The 19,974-nt window shown below is 38.7% G+C and overlaps 12 protein-coding genes and 1 non-coding gene across 13 annotated transcripts; 7 read left to right on the top strand and 6 right to left on the bottom strand.

The window, feature by feature from the left end:
- Nucleotides 1-8: 8 nt before the first annotated feature.
- On the bottom strand, nt 9-1,094 carry UFD1 (polyubiquitin-binding protein UFD1; the record flags this gene model as incomplete). Its single annotated transcript, XM_003675209.1, has 1 exon — nt 9-1,094. The coding sequence occupies one exon, from the start codon at nt 1,092-1,094 to the stop codon at nt 9-11; it is 1,086 nt and encodes a 361-aa protein (XP_003675257.1).
- A 191-nt stretch (nt 1,095-1,285) lies between these two features.
- On the top strand, nt 1,286-4,483 carry TFC4 (transcription factor TFIIIC subunit TFC4; the record flags this gene model as incomplete). The annotated part of the gene is made up of 1 exon (XM_003675208.1): nt 1,286-4,483. The coding sequence occupies one exon, from the start codon at nt 1,286-1,288 to the stop codon at nt 4,481-4,483; it is 3,198 nt and encodes a 1,065-aa protein (XP_003675256.1).
- A 54-nt stretch (nt 4,484-4,537) lies between these two features.
- Nucleotides 4,538-4,930, bottom strand: FMP46 (putative redox protein; the record flags this gene model as incomplete). Its single annotated transcript, XM_003675207.1, has 1 exon — nt 4,538-4,930. One exon carries the CDS (start codon nt 4,928-4,930, stop codon nt 4,538-4,540), a length of 393 nt encoding a protein of 130 aa, XP_003675255.1.
- Nucleotides 4,931-5,352: 422 nt separating this feature from the next.
- Nucleotides 5,353-7,953, bottom strand: NCAS0B07990 (uncharacterized protein; the record flags this gene model as incomplete). The annotated part of the gene is made up of 1 exon (XM_003675206.1): nt 5,353-7,953. The coding sequence occupies one exon, from the start codon at nt 7,951-7,953 to the stop codon at nt 5,353-5,355; it is 2,601 nt and encodes an 866-aa protein (XP_003675254.1).
- A 411-nt stretch (nt 7,954-8,364) lies between these two features.
- On the top strand, nt 8,365-8,892 carry LSM1 (Lsm1p; the record flags this gene model as incomplete). The annotated part of the gene is made up of 1 exon (XM_003675205.1): nt 8,365-8,892. The coding sequence occupies one exon, from the start codon at nt 8,365-8,367 to the stop codon at nt 8,890-8,892; it is 528 nt and encodes a 175-aa protein (XP_003675253.1).
- A 180-nt stretch (nt 8,893-9,072) lies between these two features.
- On the top strand, nt 9,073-9,690 carry NCAS0B07970 (uncharacterized protein; the record flags this gene model as incomplete). The annotated part of the gene is made up of 1 exon (XM_003675204.1): nt 9,073-9,690. One exon carries the CDS (start codon nt 9,073-9,075, stop codon nt 9,688-9,690), a length of 618 nt encoding a protein of 205 aa, XP_003675252.1.
- A 243-nt stretch (nt 9,691-9,933) lies between these two features.
- On the top strand, nt 9,934-13,089 carry NCAS0B07960 (potassium ion transporter; the record flags this gene model as incomplete). Its single annotated transcript, XM_003675203.1, has 1 exon — nt 9,934-13,089. The coding sequence occupies one exon, from the start codon at nt 9,934-9,936 to the stop codon at nt 13,087-13,089; it is 3,156 nt and encodes a 1,051-aa protein (XP_003675251.1).
- A 285-nt stretch (nt 13,090-13,374) lies between these two features.
- PLN1 (Pln1p) lies at nt 13,375-14,196 on the top strand (the record flags this gene model as incomplete). The annotated part of the gene is made up of 1 exon (XM_003675202.1): nt 13,375-14,196. One exon carries the CDS (start codon nt 13,375-13,377, stop codon nt 14,194-14,196), a length of 822 nt encoding a protein of 273 aa, XP_003675250.1.
- A 232-nt stretch (nt 14,197-14,428) lies between these two features.
- Nucleotides 14,429-15,286, top strand: NCAS0B07940 (uncharacterized protein; the record flags this gene model as incomplete). The annotated part of the gene is made up of 1 exon (XM_003675201.1): nt 14,429-15,286. The coding sequence occupies one exon, from the start codon at nt 14,429-14,431 to the stop codon at nt 15,284-15,286; it is 858 nt and encodes a 285-aa protein (XP_003675249.1).
- A 106-nt stretch (nt 15,287-15,392) lies between these two features.
- On the bottom strand, nt 15,393-16,631 carry UIP5 (Uip5p; the record flags this gene model as incomplete). The annotated part of the gene is made up of 1 exon (XM_003675200.1): nt 15,393-16,631. One exon carries the CDS (start codon nt 16,629-16,631, stop codon nt 15,393-15,395), a length of 1,239 nt encoding a protein of 412 aa, XP_003675248.1.
- A 184-nt stretch (nt 16,632-16,815) lies between these two features.
- SHB17 (sedoheptulose-bisphosphatase) lies at nt 16,816-17,634 on the top strand (the record flags this gene model as incomplete). Its single annotated transcript, XM_003675199.1, has 1 exon — nt 16,816-17,634. One exon carries the CDS (start codon nt 16,816-16,818, stop codon nt 17,632-17,634), a length of 819 nt encoding a protein of 272 aa, XP_003675247.1.
- Nucleotides 17,635-17,972: 338 nt separating this feature from the next.
- Nucleotides 17,973-19,040, bottom strand: UTH1 (SUN family protein UTH1; the record flags this gene model as incomplete). Its single annotated transcript, XM_003675198.1, has 1 exon — nt 17,973-19,040. The coding sequence occupies one exon, from the start codon at nt 19,038-19,040 to the stop codon at nt 17,973-17,975; it is 1,068 nt and encodes a 355-aa protein (XP_003675246.1).
- Nucleotides 19,041-19,870: 830 nt separating this feature from the next.
- On the bottom strand, nt 19,871-19,943 carry NCAS0Btrna14A. Its single transcript has one exon. It is a non-coding gene; the product is annotated as a tRNA-Ala (tRNA).
- Nucleotides 19,944-19,974: the final 31 nt, after the last annotated feature.

Below are 19,974 nucleotides of genomic sequence, written 5' to 3'. Positions count from 1 at the left end.
TTAATTGATTAGTCGATTTCTATAAGTTCTGGACTTTTGGGAGCCTTTGCCTTTGTTGGTACATGATCCTTCCTAACTTTCCTCTTATTACTTTTCCTTAAAGATTGTCCAGATCCTTGGAATCCATGGTCGTTGTTCTGTTTGTCGTTCTCATTTTCTTCATTCTTTGTTGGCAGTACTAATGGGAATCCAAAGAATAATTGTCCTTCAGGAAGATCTAATCTTGCAGGCTCACCATCCAAAGATAGTTTAACCTTCTTTAGGTCTATGTCATTATTATCTTTCTTAATCTCTTTGCCAGACAATTTCTGACCTTGCCCTGTAAAATTTGAATCCCCAGCACTTGCATTCTCCACTATCTCAGAATAATTAATCCTCGTAGACATGGATCCTTGACTCACAATAGAAGGATCAAATTTACGATTTTGTTTCTGTATCCTTTTCTTTTCTTCTTCTTGTGCTTTCAAGGCTTCATAATCTGGCTCTACGTACCCAACAGGAGGTGCGAAATCGGTCACTAGATCGGTTTCAATAACACAAATGCTCCTCGATTGAGATTCTGGTTTAACTTCTAGTATTTTAATACCATAAATCTTATTATTATAGCGAATTTCAATGATATCATCTACTGTCAACGTGGAAAAATTTCTCAACACATTCTCCAAAACAGCCTTAGGATCTGAGATGTCCAAGAAATCTACTGATTGCGGTTCAATCTTCACAAATTGCCCCAATGGAACATCTGTTGAGGCAATCTTTAAAAGGGACCCTGGTTGTACACCCAAAGTTATCATCATCCATTGCGGCAAATATACTCTCCCCTCTTCTGCGATAAATTCCAGGACACCACCGTGAGTTACTTTTCCATTTTCACTGGATGTCAGTTGAAAAAGCATTGGATATCTGATGTTTAGCATCGACAACTTATTTAGAGCGCTTGGTGGTAAGAATATCTTGCCACCGTAATTGGCATCGTCTTTACGAATACGATCGTTCATCATTGCTATGGGGTAGCATCTAAAAAATTCTTCAAATGTTTGTGGAAGGGCAGCAAAAGTTTGACTGCCAAGATGTGAAGTAAAGCCTGAAAACATGACTTGAATGTTGTGTTTTCTACTGTATGTTATGGTTTCTGGTGGTAAATGTCATATTTGCTATCAATGATGAAATTTCAAATTGAAGGATTAAGGATGCGAAGCGAGATCTTAAAACACATCAACAATCAAAACATCAACAAGCCTGGCAGATACGACTAACGCAAAGAAGTATACCTGGATTTATAGCGATGACACGCCACACTCCTTCCAATAAGCATGGGGATAACCATGAGATTGATGTAGATCGTGCCATGACCAATGAAGCTGCTCACCAACATACTGAAGATGATGAAGTTGATGCCTTGTACGGCAATATGGAGGACTTAAAGAAGTTGATTACTGGGGAAGACAATCATGAATCTGGTGGTGATGATGCCAATGAGCAACTTGACATTGAATTTAGTTCGGATAATGAATCAGATATCTCTGAGAGAGATGATGCTTTGTTGGCTGAATTCTCTGATTATGGCGAAGTATCAGAGGATGACGAAGAGAACTTTATGGATGCCATTAGAGAAGCCAATAATTTCAAGGTGAGAAGGAAAACTAAGGATAAGAAAAGTCATAAAAAGGATAAAAAACCTAAGACTGGTGGCAGGGGGAGACCTCGTGTAGTAGATCCTGAAGTGGCTCAATTATTATCCGAAGCAAACGAGGCATTTGTTAGAAACGATCTTATAGTTGCAGAAAGATTATACAACGAAGTGATTAAGAAGGATGCTAGAAATTTTGCAGCCTATGAAACATTGGGTGATATATACCAATTACAAGGTAGACTAAATGATTGTTGTAATTCGTGGTTTTTAGCAGCGCATATAAATTCTACAGATTGGGAATTTTGGAAAGTAGTGGCAATTTTATCATCAGAGTTGGACCATATTAGGCAAGCCATCTATTGTTTCTCTAGAGTAATTCATTTAAATGGTGAAGAATGGGAAAGTCTTTACCGTCGGTCTCTGCTTTATAAGAAAATTGGACAAATCGGTAGGGCACTAGAAGGATTCCAAAAATTGTATCAATATAACCCATTTGATGGGAATATTTTAAGGGAATTAGCCGTTCTTTACGTTGATTATAATAGACTGGATGATGCTATCGATCTGTATATGAAAATATTTGAGTCAAATGTCGAGAGGAGAAATGCTATTATCAGCGCATCAGAAAATGCTGTGGAATCATCAGATGAAGGGTCACAGGATGAAGACAAAGAAAATGACGAAGAGGATAACGAATATTTAGACGAGATGATTGAATCCAATGAAAAGAAACAGTTGTATCCTAATGTAAATTGGAAAAGAATTAACTCCAAGTATAGATGTTTGCCGTTTGATTGGTCATCTTTGAATATCCTCACCGAATTGTTTTTAAAATTACCCATCGGTGGTAATAGTGGTATTAGTACGATCAAGAGATGCGCTAGATGGATTGAATATCGTGAATTACAAACTTATTGGGATGATATGAATGATGATTCTGAATTTGATGATAGACGGTTTAAAAATGGTAAATTTGATGCGCAATCTGTTATAGAGCAAAACAAAGCTTATAGTTTACCCATTGATATTCGTATAAGATTAGGACTGTTAAGATTGGAAAACGAGAATTACTTAGAGGCAATGAACCATTTCCAATTTTTATATGATGAGAATTTTGAAGATATTATGGATTTGTATTTAGAGGTTGGTCTGGCCTTGACCAAAGTGGAAAAATATAAAGAAGCCATTGATTTCCTATCCCCTTTATTAAACGTGGAAGAATATTGCACTATTGAATTATTGGAACCTCTAGGTAGATGTTATAAAGAAATTGAACAATATCCTCTGGCAAAGGAGTATTATGAGAGAGTGATTCAAGAGAGTCCTGAGAACGTGGAGTTTAATTTAGCTTTGGCTGAAATCAATTATCAATTGGGTAATATCGATGAGTTTAAAAAGTTATTAAAGAAATCTGTTAAGCTAAGAAGGGAACAAGAAGATGAATTACAGGGAACAATCAATAAACCATTAGATGAACCTTCCAATGGAGATAATGGCGCAGAACCTTCCAGTAAACCATTATTAGAGGATAGTTTGTATCGTAAAGTTTCAGGGTATAAGAAAAAGAAGACTCCACAAGATTTAGAAAGAGAAAAAATTGAAAGGGAGAGAAGAATTGTAAGTAAAGTGTTGCAAAAATACGGTAAATTACCTGAATATAAGAATGGGATGAATACTGGAAATAAAAGGTTTACATTATTATGGATTGACACTGTGTCTGATCTTATCGATGTATTTTCCAGTGTTCGTAATTTTTTTATGAAGAATCGTTCCAAGAAATTTGTTGGTGTTATTAGAAGAAGTAAGAAATACACAACAGAGATTGATTATAAGATTGAACGGTTGTCTAAATTATCTGAAGGTGATGCCTTGCTGGATGGGTTTCCCATAATGGATGAACGTGTTGTCCTAACATCAAGTAATGAGTTGAGAGGGCTTACTTATGATCAATGGTTTGAATTATTTATGGAATTAGCATTAATGATTACAAAGAATCAAAGTATTGAAGATGGGTTAAGTGTTATTGAAACTGCACAAGAAGTTAATATTTTTAATCAGGACGTGGAAAGGGTGAAGATGATGAAATTTGTTAAGTTGGCTATTGTTCTGCAAATGGACAATTCTAAATATGATCCTCGAGAACATGAAGAATTGATCACTGAACATTTGAGAGGATTGTTAAATCAATTTCAATTCAATAGGAAAGTGCTACAATTATTTATGTTTTGTCTAAATCATGGTAAGATTTCATTGAACATCTTGAGCTCCACGGTTCAACAAAAATTCTTCCTAAGGCAGTTAAAGGCATATGATAGTATTAGATATGATACACATGTTAATGGACAAGCTTCCATCACGAATAAGGAAGTGATCAATACTGAGAAAAAGAGTTCACCATACTTATATTACATTTATGCCACGTTGCTATACTCCAGTAAGGGGTTCTTATCCTCTTTACAATATTTGAGTTGGCTGGAGGATGATATTGGTGATGATCCAATGGTTAATTTGTTGATGGGGTTAAGTCACTTACATCGTTCGATGCAAAGATTGACAGCTAATCGTCATTTCCAAGTGTTACATGGGTTGAGATATCTTTTCCATTATCATGAGATTCGTTCTTCACGTTACAGTGAATTAGAGAGACAAGAAGCCGACTACAATATTGGCAGAGCGTTCCATTTAATCGGGTTGGTGTCATTGGCGATCGATTATTATAATAAGGTGCTGGATAATTATTCCGACGAAATGTTAAAGAAGCATGCTGCTTACAACAGTATTATGATATATCAAGAAAGTGGTAACATGGAATTAGCGAATTCATTAATGGAGAAGTATTTAAGTATATGAGGTATAAGAATATATTTAGATAAAGTTGTAATAGTAAATGATATTAATAAATCATTATAGGTTGATCTTGAACAAGTCCTGAATACTTTTCAAATCATTACCTATGCATTTCTTCTCCCAGTCCACCCATAGGGACACATTGGGATTCCAAACGCCTGATTTCACGCACTTGTGTAAGCTAGACCCAAATAAGGGGTCAAATGATTTTAATTTCAAGATCCCATTAATGTGATTCACTTGAATGGAGGAAACAATAGGATTTATGCCGTAAATGTATTTTAATTGGTCCAAAGTGGGGAACGTAGAAACGAGCTCCACGTTGAACTTGTTCGAGGTATCTGCCTTGAGAAACTGGAGGATAGACGAACATGATTTGTTATTCTCGATGCTATCGCAGAACAGCGAGATTGTTCTTGGGTTCTTCTGTATTGTTCTAAAGAGGGACATATTGATGCGCTTGTTGTGATGCTTCTATACAAGTACCAATTCCAAGTTCAGAAGCAATAGTGGCAAGATATATATATATATATGAACCCCTCGATGATGCTACCTCCTCACAGTCGTTGATTGAACCGATGGTTCCTTGCTTGATGTCTCCTCTCTATCTATTCCCTCATTTAGGCGTTACCCGCAGTCGTCGATGATTCTGTTAGACATGGGAAAAAAGACCGTTGTGCAGTGTACAAAGGTCAAATCCGTGATAAGTGAGAAAAATCCAAAAATTGGCCTAAGGGCTTCCTTAATTTTTTCAATAACCCGAATGGCTAAAAATCATGGGGGCATCAGGGTACAATTTTTATAGGGCGAAAATCATTGATGTAAGCAGGTAAATGTAGAAGTAACCTTTATTTAGACATATATTATATATATCATTCCAAGTTGAGTTCCTTTGTTAATCTTAAAGCATCATTTAAAGTACAATCTGTGATATTGATTGACCCCAATTTAATTCTAAGTAAGAAGGACCGTATGATACAAAGATCCTCAAACATTTGATCTGAGAGTTGGCTTTTTCTTTTGTCAAATATTTGTGCCGCCAAGCTGAACAGTCTCTCAGCATGAATCGATGTCGATGGAATACAATGGAATAATTTATTAGCTAATGATAACAGTGGAAACTCTCTTTTATGCCTTGACCAGAATATATCATCTGCCCCCACAATCATCTGGACTTGGCGGTCGAATGGCGACCAGCGTTTTTTAGATTTGGATAAAACCTCGTTTGAATACTCCTTGACCAATGATAGAGCACGTAGACGGTATTGCTCAAGTTCTAATCTGATTTGTTCTTGTAAGTCATCCTTAATACTGAATTCATCAAATTCCTCCTCAAATTCCAAGTTTTTTTCTTCTTGTCCTTCTGATGAATAATCTTCAGCATTATACACTCTTCCTGCATGGCTCGAAATACCGATCATGTCTTCTGTATCGCTATCCTTAATGGGATAATAAGATATATTCAAAAAAGGTATTAAAATATCAGTAAGTTTTTGTGATACAAAGGATATTACATGGTCACTTTTTTTGATTTCGGTATTCTCACGAGGGAACTGTTCTATAAAAACAGAGCTATCAACAAATGCAATGTTTAGATAAGATGATAATAAACAAATATCCATACTGACATACTTTTTATAGTATTTATCCATTTTCCTTCTGAAACGAATAAAAACTGGGAGATGTCTGTGCGTTAGGTTGGAACTTTTCGATTTTTCAACGAATATTTTGTCTATTTTATCCTTATAGGAAATAAGCAAAGGAAGGGTGTTCTTCAACGTGCAGGTATCATTAGAAAGCATTTCGCAAAGAGAACGAAAAGGAGATAAGATATCAGTTAAATCGTCCATTAGAACAAAATCTTCTTCATCGAAAAACACTCCCAGGGATGGCTCCCGATTTAACTCCATCAAGACAGGTTTCAACTCTCGTAACCTGAGCACAACATCTAACGCTGATAGCCATCTTGTTTTTGAATATGTTTTGATGGCCAAAGGTTCCTCTCCATTCATTTTTCCAAACTCAACGCATAGTTCTCGGTATAGTAGTTGATTAACACTGCTTGATTTAATATTAAGAGCAAGCTGATTATTTTTCTTCAGAATAATGTCACCAGTTATAAAGCTAAAAATGCCACCAATATCGGCAGATTCTGAAGAAAGTTGGCTGTTATTTGATAGAAGATATTCAGTAAAGATATCTTGTTTTAAAATTTCATTCCTTGACCCATCAGAATTCAACTGATATTTCATTGCAGCTAACTCTAATAATTTTGATTTAAGCTCAGAATCTACAAATCCCAAACTGTCCTCTTCGACCATATCAAGCAAGGTACTATTCATAATGTCAGGACTATGTAGTAAACAAGGTACGTCGCCAAGAAAATGAGACGACAATAGACCATTTCTTGTAAATTCTCTTGGTACCTTTAGCATATTGGCAACATTATCAGTTGACATCCCTACAGTTACTGTTCTCAAGCCATCAAACTTACTAAAAATCTCAACAAGTTGCTGACTTATATCGATTGTTTTGTGAGAATCAGACCTATCCATCTTCACTAGAAAAGAAAGTTGCTTTTCCTCCTCTTCGTCATACGTAACAAGGGAAACCCCCAAATGGTTAGATATCTTGTTATGGGACCAATGATCAAAAACAAATGATATGAACGTTACATTCTCGAGTGCACATAACCTCTTTGTAAGCGATACAAGAAATTTGTTTCTCTTGGTAAAGGTCTTTTCGTTCAATATATAGGCCGAAGATGCTATCTCACTCTTCCAGAAATAATTAATATCTTTGGATTTTGTGCAAATAAAGTTGGTAATGTTGGATTTGTTCGGCTTTAGAACCTGTTCGGGTTTGCTAGTATTATCAATTGGAATTAAGGCCATTGTTGCCCACAGGTTTTTGGCTACGGAAGACTCTACCCAGTTGATGGAAAGACGGGATTCTAAAATTAGCTCCACAGCTAGATCAAAGAATGATTGCGTCTTGATATATTGTTTTAAATTTCGGTATTTGTTCTGTTTCTTCTCACATATCTCTTTTATTATCCTTTCATCCTTTAAATTTCCATGGAAGTAATCAGGGTCAGTACAGTCATATCTTAAATGATTTTCAGCAGGTTGAATATTATATGTGGCTTTCCTTCGATTGTAACGAAAGACATGATTACAATGGGTACATTTTAAAGTTGAACGATCTTTCTTTCCTTCCAGAAAATGTGACCATATGCTATTTTTTCCTTTACTTTCAATATGTGTCCAGTCTGAATCTTCAAACTGAGATGGATAATCTTTGAGTAAAATGAAATTTTCTAGAACTTTTCTTCTCTTTGGCGTTGGCGTGGAATTGTTGTTACTGCTGACAGATGTGTTAGGGGTCGTTGTATCCCTAAAGCTTATTTGTCGAACGAGTATCTCAGAGCTACATGTGTTTGAAGGTGGGCTATCAGGTATATTATTATTCATTATATATCCTTGTTTGGATTTCTGACAGTCTGTACTTCAATGCTTGGCCTTGTTCAACTTGTTATATACATAGACTAACGAACTAACGGGAAACTTAGAACAATATTTAAAACAATCATGAGGTAAAAAGCGTTTCTTTGTTGAAATTTAGGGGGGTTAAAGACTTTTTATAAAGGGCTGGATAATTCTATTTTTTAGTTTTTCTGGAAATCAAACTGAAAAATTAGGTGTTCTCAAATATATTTTAGGGTTTTCAATTTAACCCTACTTTGTACATTGCACAACGGTCTTTTTTCCCATGTCTAGATTCTGTCCCAATTGTTTAGCATTCAATTCACACTGATAAATGCTTCAGACACTGGTATATGATGGTTGAACAGCTCTGATTGCACCTACTAGCACCCACCAACAATGTCGTCGCCTGCTCCAAAAGTGCCACAACAACAACAACATGCCAAGCCGCAGGGGAAGCAAGGCAGTAAGGCCTCCAAGAAACTGTCCGAGGGTGAGGCGGACCTATATCTAGACCAATACAACTTCACCACCACCGCTGCCATAGTGAGTTCCGTGGACCGTAAGATCTTTGTGTTATTGCGTGATGGGAAGTTATTGTTTGGTATCCTGAGAACGTTCGACCAGTATGCCAATTTGATCCTGCAACATTGCGTCGAGAGAATATATTTGACTGAAGAGAACAAGTACGCCGAGAATGAGCTGGGGATATTCATGATCCGTGGTGAGAACGTCGTCATGTTGGGGGAAGTGGATATAGATAAGGAGGATAAGCCTCTGGAATCGATGGAACGCATACCCTTTAAGGACGCTTCTAGAATTAAGAAGTTGAATGACGAGAAGAAGTTCAAGACGGAGACTAAGAAGGGCAAGGAGTACGCTCGTTACGGGCTCATTCACGACTTCCACAAGTCTGATATGTATTAATTAACTGATCAATCAATTAAAGGTAGCAATGTTACGTAGTGTTTGTATAGACGTATGACCTGGGTAACCGCCCAGTACAATAAAAATTTTTCATTAGCAGTTTATATGTTTATTAACGATATAACAGTAGTTGGTAATAGCAAAAACAAGACTCAAATAAGCAAAGATAAGTAGTCAAAGATGGTAGCATTCAAGGCAGTAACCCCAAAGAAGGCCAGAGTTGCCGCAGATGAACCCTTGGAGAAGGGTGTCCTAAGATTCCTTGTCAGCATAGGTGCATCATATACTACAAGACCTGAATTCTTGACAGATATCGTCGATTCCACCACCGAAATCATCGATACTGTTGGAAACAAGTACGAAAGTACTCAATTCGGTTATTTGAACATCAAGACTAACGTTAAGGACTTAAAGATCAAGACTTATGTTATTAAGAGCCCGGAAGACAAAGATGACGTTGTGGTTCTTTCTGAATATGATTTAAAACCTTATGAAATATTCGCTGAATATGGCCAAGAAGGTGCCAAGTTATCCATGGGTGAAGATGCTAAGTTCGTCATCGGATTGACTGTCACCAGTAATTTGAGATTCTTAGAAGTGGAATTGGTTGATGACAGTGTCTCCAAGGATGAGGCTAAGAAGTTTGCCGATTTCGAATTTCCTACCGAAAAGCAAAGAGAAGGTGGTTTCATGTTTACTCTATTCAATAAGGTAGAGGAAGACAAGAGAAGGAAGGATGCTGAACAGCAGATGAATGAGCAAATAGAAAAAATGATGAGAGATGCTGCTAAACAGTGAGCACATCGCAACGAGAACGCCCCCAAAGTATTGATAGATAAATAGCTAGATAGATAGATAGACAAGTAAGCATTCCTGTGTTTCCCATTGTTCGTTTATACTGTTCGGACTTTTTTAAGGGCCCAAACGAAAATGAAAATAATAATAAAAATAAATCGATGATCATTCGATGGAAAACTGGCAAGGAGCTAAGTATCCATCACAACTCAACCTAATAAGATATTAAAAACTACAGGCTCCAGAATGACCTTGAATAGGAGGCTAACTAATGTCTCCACATTGTCCAACTTTCAGGCGCTTTACAAGAAGACATTTGGACATAAGTTTAGAGATGCATTGGACGCCACGGCAACGAAATTACAACCCATTTTCAAACATATATTCCCCAATTTTATTGCGGTACATTACTGTTATATTATAATGGTGACTTTACTTTCCTCAATCTTGATGTATCCGGTCAGGAACGCCAAATATATTGATATTTTATTCTTATCTGCTGGTGCAACTACGCAAGGCGGTTTGAACACCATTAATGCAAATGATTTGGTTTTATACCAACAAATAATAATTTATATTACCTGTTGTTTGTCCACACCTATAGCTATCCATGGCTGCTTGGCATTTGTCAGGTTATATTGGTTTGAACGGTTTTTTGATAATATTAAGGAAAAGTCTAAGCTAGATTTCAAGAGGAGGAGAACTCAAACTTTAATACAGAGAGACCTCACAGCACAAATGAATTCAAGAAACGCATCGTCGCAGTTATCTGCAGCTGAGGGAAAGTTTAAGAGAGTGAGAAAGCCATTGCATTTTATAAATAAGGGAGCCAAGAGATTAGACCCAAGAAATTATACCCCGAACGATTATGAAGACTTTCAAGATAAATTGTTTAGTGGGAAATTATTGCATAGAAGAGAAACTGATTTTTCAAATATTCAAAGAATGAAACAAAATCAAAATCAGGGTCAAAATCAGGATCAAAATCAGGATCAAAATCAATATATTGATAAATCGACAAGTTCATCGTCATCATCATCATCATCGGTGGGACAATCTGACGAATCATCTATTGTTTCCAGCGAATTTCAACAGGAACCAGCATCACCAAGAGAAAGATTTGTGGGAAGGAGAAAGTCATCAGATATTAGACCAGATGACATTTATAGATCAATAATATTGATGCGGAATCAACAAGAACTTGAAGAAGATCGAGAAAATGATGAGCAATCTGCTACCCTTCCCCCTCGTAATGAACAAGACAACACAGTGGGTGAAAGAGACTCATTGCAGGCAACGAGCAACAATTCTGAAGAAAATATCAAGCCTGTACGAGGTGAACCCACAATCCAATTTGATATTGTTAAACCACCAAGAAGAAACCTACCAAGCAAAGGAATCTCTAAAAATCTGTACGTTAATCATCCTAAAGAGAGAGTTTCACAATTTCCAGGAGTGTCCTCCAAAAGACTCCGGAGAAACAAGGAGTACACACCATTAAGGCTCCGCCAGCATCTATTAAGTAAAAGACGTCAAATTAAAAAAACGTCACGAAAGAACTTTTCACTGACACCACGAGGTCAAACCATAAACTTTCAACCATTCGGGAATGAAGGACTGACAACTTCATTTATCCTACGTAAACAATTTACGGAAGATGCCAGTCGCGGTGGCACTGTCACTGATTCAACAACATCAAATACCCCAGCTCCTTTCAATCCTGAGAATCCTAACGAAGTAAATAAAACATTAGCGTCAGCCCCACACCCGTTGAGCAACACTTTTGATGAAGACGGTGATTTAGGTACATTAGATACCTCCATGACGGATAATGAAGACTATTCACTCCATTTCGACGAATCTGCATTTGAATCACCCATAGCTGATAGACCGCTCTCCAGGACGATGACAACAAATTATTTATCTTGGGAACCCACATTGGGTCGTAATTCAACATTTTATGGATTAACAAAGAAACAAAAGGAGGAATTGGGTGGTGTGGAATATCGAGCCATAAAATTACTTTGCACCATATTAGTAATATATTATTTGGGATTCCATATCATGTTCTTTGTTATGTTAGTTCCCTGGATATGTCTCAAGAACCATTACGGAGCTCTTGTAAGACGTGACGGTGTTGCACCAGCATGGTGGGGTTTCTTTATGGCGATGACTGCATTCAATAATTTTGGACTTTCATTAACTCCAGATTCCATGATCTCCTTTAATGAAGCAATATACCCATTGTTGTTAATGATGTTCTTTATGGTGATTGGTAATACGGGGTTCCCCATCATGTTAAGGTTTATCATATGGGTTTTATTCCACTTGTCGAGAGATCTATCCTCTTTAAAAGAGAGCCTTGGGTTTCTATTAGATCATCCTCGTCGATGTTTTACATTGCTATTTCCCAGTCCGGCCACATGGTGGCTTGTATTAACATTAGTGGTACTTAATGGGGCAGATATAATATTATTCATCATATTAGATTTTGGTAATGAGATTTTGAAACCTTTATCACATGGATTTCGATTCCTTGTTGGATCATTCCAGTCCTTCAGTACTAGAACAACTGGTCTTTCTGTGGTGGATTTGAGTAAATTGCATCCTTCCATTCAGGTCTCCTATATGTTAATGATGTATGTATCAGTGTTGCCCCTAGCAATTTCCATTAGAAGAACGAACGTTTACGAGGAACAATCTTTGGGGGTATATTCAAGTAGAGATAATACCGATGCAGATGAGGCTGAGAATGTAGATGCACATGACGATGATGATGAAGATAGGGAAGAGGTTGGTGGTGGTAGTACTAGCAGTTCCAAAGACGAGGAATCGTCCATCGGTGAAGAACCGAAACCAATCAAACGTCCTACAAAGAAGAAGGAGACCACTAGATCATTCATTGGTGATCATTTAAGGAAACAATTGTCGTTTGACTTATGGTTCTTGTTTCTCGGTCTATTCATCATTTGTCTTTGTGAGAGTGGTAAAATTCAAGACACCAATGAACCAGACATCAATGTATTCTCGGTCTTATTCGAGATCGTAAGTGCCTACGGTACAGTAGGAGTTTCACTGGGGTACCCTAACACAACCACGTCGTTATCTGCGCAGTTCACTACGTTATCTAAGCTTGTCATCATCCTGATGCTAATACGAGGCCGCCATAGAGGGCTTCCTTACTCCCTGGATCGGGCAATTATCTTGCCGAGCCAGAGATTGGAACACATTGACCACATTGAAGATCTCAAGTTGAAGAGAAGAATGCACCGAGCAGATACAACAGACCCTGTCACAGGCCAACTCCGGCAAACAGTGCACAGACTCAAGAAGAACATCCACCTCCTCGGGGAGACACTGTGGAAGCGCAAGAGCGAGAGCAGCAGCACAGGGGATCAATGAAGCAACTACTCCCCTCTCATCCCGTGCAATCCTTTCTCTTCCTTTGTTTTGTTGCTTATACTGTTGCAACAATAGCAGCAGAGGTCACTCCGCACGGCACACAATAGAGCGGACGGAAACTAACGCCGCGGCTGCAAGGGATGTCTCTAACAATCGAAATCCATCGAATCAATCAGTCAAAAACTGATAAGGCAGCCAGGACTCACCATCCTATATAAGGAGTCACCCATCTGTTCTGCTTTGCTCTCGTATCTGTTTGGCAACCCAACATCAAGCGTATCATCCATGTCCGCAAACAATAACACCGACTCTAACGAACCCCCCGCAAAGGAGACCTCCGTCGTCCAATTCAACTCTGCTGTCTTTACTCATTTGCACAGATACCCTGTCGTGTCTAAGCTGCTAACTAAAGTGGACTCTCTACCTCTTGTAGGTAGAACCACTGCCTTCCTTGCCAATGCCGGTTCCAAGTTCCATCAGAGATCCCCCGCACCAGTTAAGACAATCATCAATAAGATCTTGTTGGTGACTATGGCTCTCGACCAACTGGTTAACCTCTTGGTCTTCAAAGAGGGTATTGATGCCTTCTTGACTAGCTACAAGAACCACTCCAACAAGCTGGGCGTATGGATTGCATGGTTCATCGTCGACTATTTCGCTAATATCTTCAACATGATCCTCACGGAATTCCTCATCAAACCTTTCCATTTGAAGGCTAATGAAAACGCTGCCGCCGTCAAAAACACAGAGGGAAACTTGCCTCATTTGGCCAAGTTGACTAACACTACCAAGTCTTTAACTACCGATTTGCAATCTAAAGTACAATCAAACTTGCAATTCGTCCCCTCTAAGGACGAAACGTTGGAAAGAATCGATACTTACATTAAACCAACCTACGAAATGGGGAGACAAACTTACAAGATGGTCTCAGATTCATACGAGACAAACTTGAGCAAGTCGGAAAGCGTCCCCAGAGCAATCGTCTCCACGGGGATCGATCTAGGTAACTTCACCATCGAGAAATTGAAATCAGTATCCACTACTGCTACTTCCACAGAGGACAGCACTCCTGTCCCAGAACAACAACCATTGCAGGCCACTCAATGAAACAGACAAGTTTTCTTGTAACTTTTTTTGCTATGTTCCCCTTTATTCTAAAAGATTGCTATACCTATATACATGTATATCCGATTCTATGTAATTCATAACACTTCCATTCTTTTTACGCGGAATTTTAATTTTGATGCCTATATTTTCTATGTATATATAGATTTGGTCCTACACTAAACTAAACCTCGAGGATTAAACTACATCAAGACAAGTATACACAGATCAAACCATGCCAGATGGTAATGATCATACCACACACAAAACAAGCACGCATTCTTTCCAAGGAAGAAAGAACAAGCTTTCCGTATGGATGAAGAAGATAATACAACCGACGAAGGACACAACTACATCCAATAATGCATCCAAGATAAAGACCTCGAGATCAACTGCACCAAGCCACATGATACCCTATGCCAATGACAGGAATGCCTCCTCCTCGCCAACTCTCACAAATACAAATACAAACATAACGCATCGGATCGAACAACAATCCACAAGTAAAAACGTAAAGACTAAATCCAAGAGCAGGAGATCAAAAGCAAAAACGTATGCTCCCTTAACGGAAGCATCCAGTGATTCAGATACAGCCACCATCAATTCATCGCTACGACCTTTGTACCCGATGGACAACCATCATAATTTTCCCAAAGTGAGAACACCATCAGCCACAAATATCATCGATGAGAATTTATCAATGAAAGTTTTATGGAGTAAGGAACCCGAGAGGATAAAATCAGATCCTGAATTGGATAATTCAAGTGTATCACCACTGTTCTCGTTTTGTTCTACGGCATCCATCAAGTCTTCCACCTTCTCATCGGATATTTATTCTTTGCAATCAACAAGACCCACTGTCATGTCTGTGCGAACTATGGAGACTAATTCTAGTACTGTGCCAATCCCATCGGCAAGTATCTTGGAGAGAGCAAGACCATCCACGAATTCAACGGCAACTACAACAACTCCATCATCAATGAGCAATTCAATAAGGAATACAACGACCGCCACGAACAATAACAATAACGCATCCTTACACACATGTGACAGTGTATCGACCAAAAATTCATTGATCACTTTAAAATCATAGCTGAATTAGCCCACCCACTTCTTTTTTTCTATATTCATTATCATTAGACTATTATATAGATCTATCTATCTATAAATGCATGAAAAGTCCGTTTCTATAAATCCCCTCAAGTGGGTAACAGTCCTACAGATTTACCCCGACGACGTCGTCTTCTTAATTGCGTCAAATGTTTCTTACTCACTCTCACATACACAGATGTCAAGTACATTAATGCTAATATGACAAACAGCAACATCCACTTCCAAACCCACAAAATATATGTGACAAATGTGGAATGTCGACTCATAGCATTGACTTTCTTGATACCGTATTGTTCAGAAAGGAATAACTCAGCCTGTTCCGAGGATAGTTTGCCCGTACCTTCATCATTGGTATGAAACTCATTAGTTTCTATTCTCAATAATTCAAACGTACCACTGGACTCCCCGATAAGCGACCCCACACCAATATATCTTTGGCTGGAATAACGATTTTTAGGTATCTCCAAATCTTCCTCCGTTTGAAAAAGTTCAATCCACCTACCATCATTATCATATTGAATATCCACTTTCAAAAAATTTACACTCTCCATGTAAATAATTCTTAATTGTACAATCCCATTAGAGAAAGGTTTCAATTTAATATGGTTCTTATTCACTCTCTTCGACGTACTTATAAACCCATCACTCGCCAAATCATAATGATCTCTCATCGGATTAACATTAACAAATATGTCCAGATAAGGTTGATATTTCTCCATCTCATTCCGGGTGTTCTCATGGAAAGTATCAATGACAACTGCCAACCCGGGCAAATTCCGAGGGAACCCCATCAATTCCATATTATCAGGATCTACACCACCAGAGTTCAAAACATATTGTCTCTTCCCATAACTGGACCTCCAATCGCTCATCTTCATGAAATTATTCTCAGCGGCAATGACAAACGCAACACCTTCCCCGACACCATCACTCCATTTGAACTCATATCTCACTTCAAAATCATCAATGACATTATCACCAACACCATTGGATATGACTCTCCCATATGAACCGATAGCATCACCGCTTCTTACCAACTTGATGGATTCTGTATTTCTCACTTGGACATCCGTACCGCCGAAATGCCAGAACGTGCTCATGGAATCCAAGAATGGCACATGTAGACATGCGTCTGTATTCAGTACTTTCCTCACTTTAGTATCCAATGGAGGTGTTGTCCTCTTCAGTATTGGTGACGACGATGATGCCATTGTCGATGCTTTGGATCGGGTGAAGTATTGAAATATGAGAAATGTTGTTATTATGAGTATCGTGAGCGTAACTTGTCGTTGTCGTTTATTTATATCATTGGGTCGTTTATACATTGTGGGTTGTTTGTATCTTTTCGGCGGTTTCACTAATAAGATGAATGAATAATTAAATAAGTGCTTTGTTTACAATTACGCGTTTTTCCTTTCAGCAATCATCTTGAAAAATTTTCGACGTAAATTTAACGTTATACATTCAATCATTGACAGATAAGCAAAAACAACAATTAGGACAGCAAAGATGGGTGTAGTTACTCCAAGATGTATTATTGTGAGACATGGTCAAACCGCATGGTCCAAATCAGGCCAATATACAGGTTCCACCGATATTCCATTGACTGAATTCGGTGTGCAACAAATGTTGAAGACTGGTGAGTCATTGTTTAGAAACAATCAATTCTTGAACCCTGATCATATTACTTATATCTTCACGTCTCCAAGAACTCGTGCTAGACAGACTATCGAATTGGTGTTGAAGCCATTAACCGAGGAACAAAGATCCAAGATTAGAGTCATTGTGGATGAAGATATTAGAGAATGGGAATACGGTGATTATGAAGGGTTATTGACTCATGAAATCATCAAGTTGAGAAAATCAAGAGGGTTAGACGTGGAAAAGCCATGGAATATCTGGAGAGATGGTTGTGAAAATGGTGAGACTACTCAAGAATTTGGGTTGAGATTATCTAGAGCCATTGCCAGAATTCAAAATTTACATAGAAAGCATCAAAAGGAAGGTATTCCCTCTGACATTATGGTTTTTGCGCACGGACATGCATTACGTTATTTTGCAGCCCTTTGGTTCAAGTTAGGTGTTGAGAAGAAGTGTGAAGAGGATTGGGAGTTGAGTGATTTGGAATCTTATGAAGATGAAACAGTTCCATATGTTAAATTGGAGAAATATAGACATTTGATTGATAATCCAAATTTCTTATTGGATGCCGGTGGTATTGGTGTTCTTTCATACTCTCATCATAATATTGATGAACCTGCACTTGCTCTTGCAGGGCCTTACTTGACTCCAGCAGAAGAGGAATCATATCACGAACCGGGAAACTAGTGACTTTAATTACAACTTTTTATAGAATAGAATAGATACATAGACATGACCATGAAACGATATAAAAATAAAATAGAATTTTTGTTTAAAATAGATGTTCAGTTTTACAACATACAAATTATAAAGCTAGTTATTCAATCAAAACAATAAAAAAGGAGAGATGAAGGAAATATAAGTTATAAATGTATAAAAAAAAAAGGTGGTATTGGATTTACAATTTTAAGTTTGGTAAAAAAAATGATAACGAAAAAGACCCTTCTAGCGAACGAAATGTAGAATGAATATCGGGTACCAACAAAGATGAAAGAAAGAAAGAAAGAAAATTTGACAAAAGCTGTCTAATAAAAGACGAATTGAGCAGAACCAGAAGTGACAGAGACGGTACAACCATCGGAACCAGAGCCAGGGTAAGCCCCATTTTCATAAGAACAGGAGCCCACGACGGAAGAACCTTCAGTGGCGACGATCTTGACGTTGAAGTTTGGTGGAGTGTTGTTGTTTGGGTTTGGAATGATGGATAAGTAAGTGATACCGTTAGTGTAACCGGCACCAAGGACGACAGGAGCCCAGTTACCTACACCGGAACCTGCTTGACCCCAGATACAACCATCTTCCACGGAGACACCAGCGTTGTTAACGTAGTATTGAGTGGAGGTCTTCTTTCCTTGCCATTGGTAGTATGAATCTTCATCGACGATGGAGATTGGTTGAGATGAGCCAGCTTCGATTAAAGTTGGGATTACCATACTTTCAGAACCTGGATAATCAGTTCTACACATAGCGATGGATTGACCAACGTTATTTTGAGCAGAGGCGGAAGATTTATCTTGTTCACAAAGGGAGCTGAAGGCGGTATTGGAACGGTATAAGAAGCCATCCTTACAGTACAACCCACCTAGGGATCTACCATCGGCTGGTTGTTCAGAAGGCCATTGAGTCTTGGAGTAACCTGGGGCACAGGCATAAGAACAGTAGAAACCATCTTCACAAGAGGAAGAAGTTTGACCGTCCATGTTCATGATGGAGGCCCAACCGTTCAAACCGACCCAGTCAAGGGAGACAGCACCTTGAGCAGAAGGGAAATCTGAACAAGCGATGGTACCATCTTGGAAGTCACCTGAGGAAGAGGAAGAGGAAGAGGAAGAAGCTGCCTTTGCGGAGGTAGTTGGTTGCAAAGTGGTGGTTGGAGCAGTGGTAGTGGCAGCAGCAGCGACCTTCTCGTTGTTGTTAGCGACAGTGGCAGTAGCTTGTTGTTGAGCTGGCACAACGACGGCACCATTTTCGTCGACAAATTCAGTAATGGTAACCATGGCACGCTTTTCGTTGTGACGGTCGTTATGGTGGACAGCTGGGGCTGCAAGGGCCAAAGAGGCACCTGATAGGACTAATAAACTGGACAATTTCATTTTTTCTAATACTTTGTAGAGGGAGTATAAAAATAGATTTTTATTTGTATTTTTTAAGGAAGGACTTTAAAGTTGGATATAACTAATTAATGAAGGAGTGAAAACACGTGAAAGTGTGGTTGTTTGCAACAGTTAGAAAAGGAGTGACTAAAGTTGAATTCTTCGGTGGGAAACAGATTTTTGAGTGAGGAATTAGCCAAAAATGTATCTGAGGATGTGGGACCTTGAGTGCTGGAGACGCGGTGGCTCGAGGAGGTTGTTTCTTTTATACTGTCTGTATTTACGTTTGCAACTTTGCCGTGTCCGGATCGGGTAAAGATTCCTCGAGAGTGTTTCAAACGGGTAACGGCCGAAAAGGGAAAAATTTGCAAAAGAAACGGTGCGGGTGTCTGGGTGCACTTACTTGGCCGCTTTGGGAAATGTAATGGCCAACGGGCGCCCAGAAACCGCCGCAGCCGCAGCACAGCACAAACCGGAATGCGGTGGTTACCTTACATGAATCGAGTCGGTTTTTTACATGGGCATCGCTTTTGATTTGTGGTCTTCGAGAAGTTTCCATCTAGCAAATTCTTTTCGGTTGGCGGTTCTAGATCCGGCTTCCTCGATTTAACACTCGAAACCTCCAATTAATTGATCGAATGCCGAGGTGTTGAGGCGTAGCCTTCTAGACCCTGTAACGCCTGGGCATGTGAAGACGAAACTTTTATGCTTCGTGAAATTATTAGAGTTTCTCAATATAGTTTATTTTCTTGAAGTGGGAAAACTTTAATTAAGTAGGAAGAGGCTTCAACTTTGACAGGGCATATTAGAAATTTCAAAAAAAAATTAAGTGGACGAGTCCGGAATCGAACCGAAGACCTCTCCCATGCTAAGGGAGCGCGCTACCAACTACGCCACACGCCCAGTAATTTATGTTTTTTGTTGAGGTGTCTTT

The sequence above is a fragment of the Naumovozyma castellii genome, chromosome 2 (assembly GCF_000237345.1).
Source record: "Naumovozyma castellii chromosome 2, complete genome".
Lineage (NCBI taxonomy): Eukaryota > Fungi > Ascomycota > Saccharomycetes > Saccharomycetales > Saccharomycetaceae > Naumovozyma > Naumovozyma castellii.
Note: the sequence above shows the minus strand (reverse complement) of the source record. Positions and strands in the feature narration are given on the sequence as shown.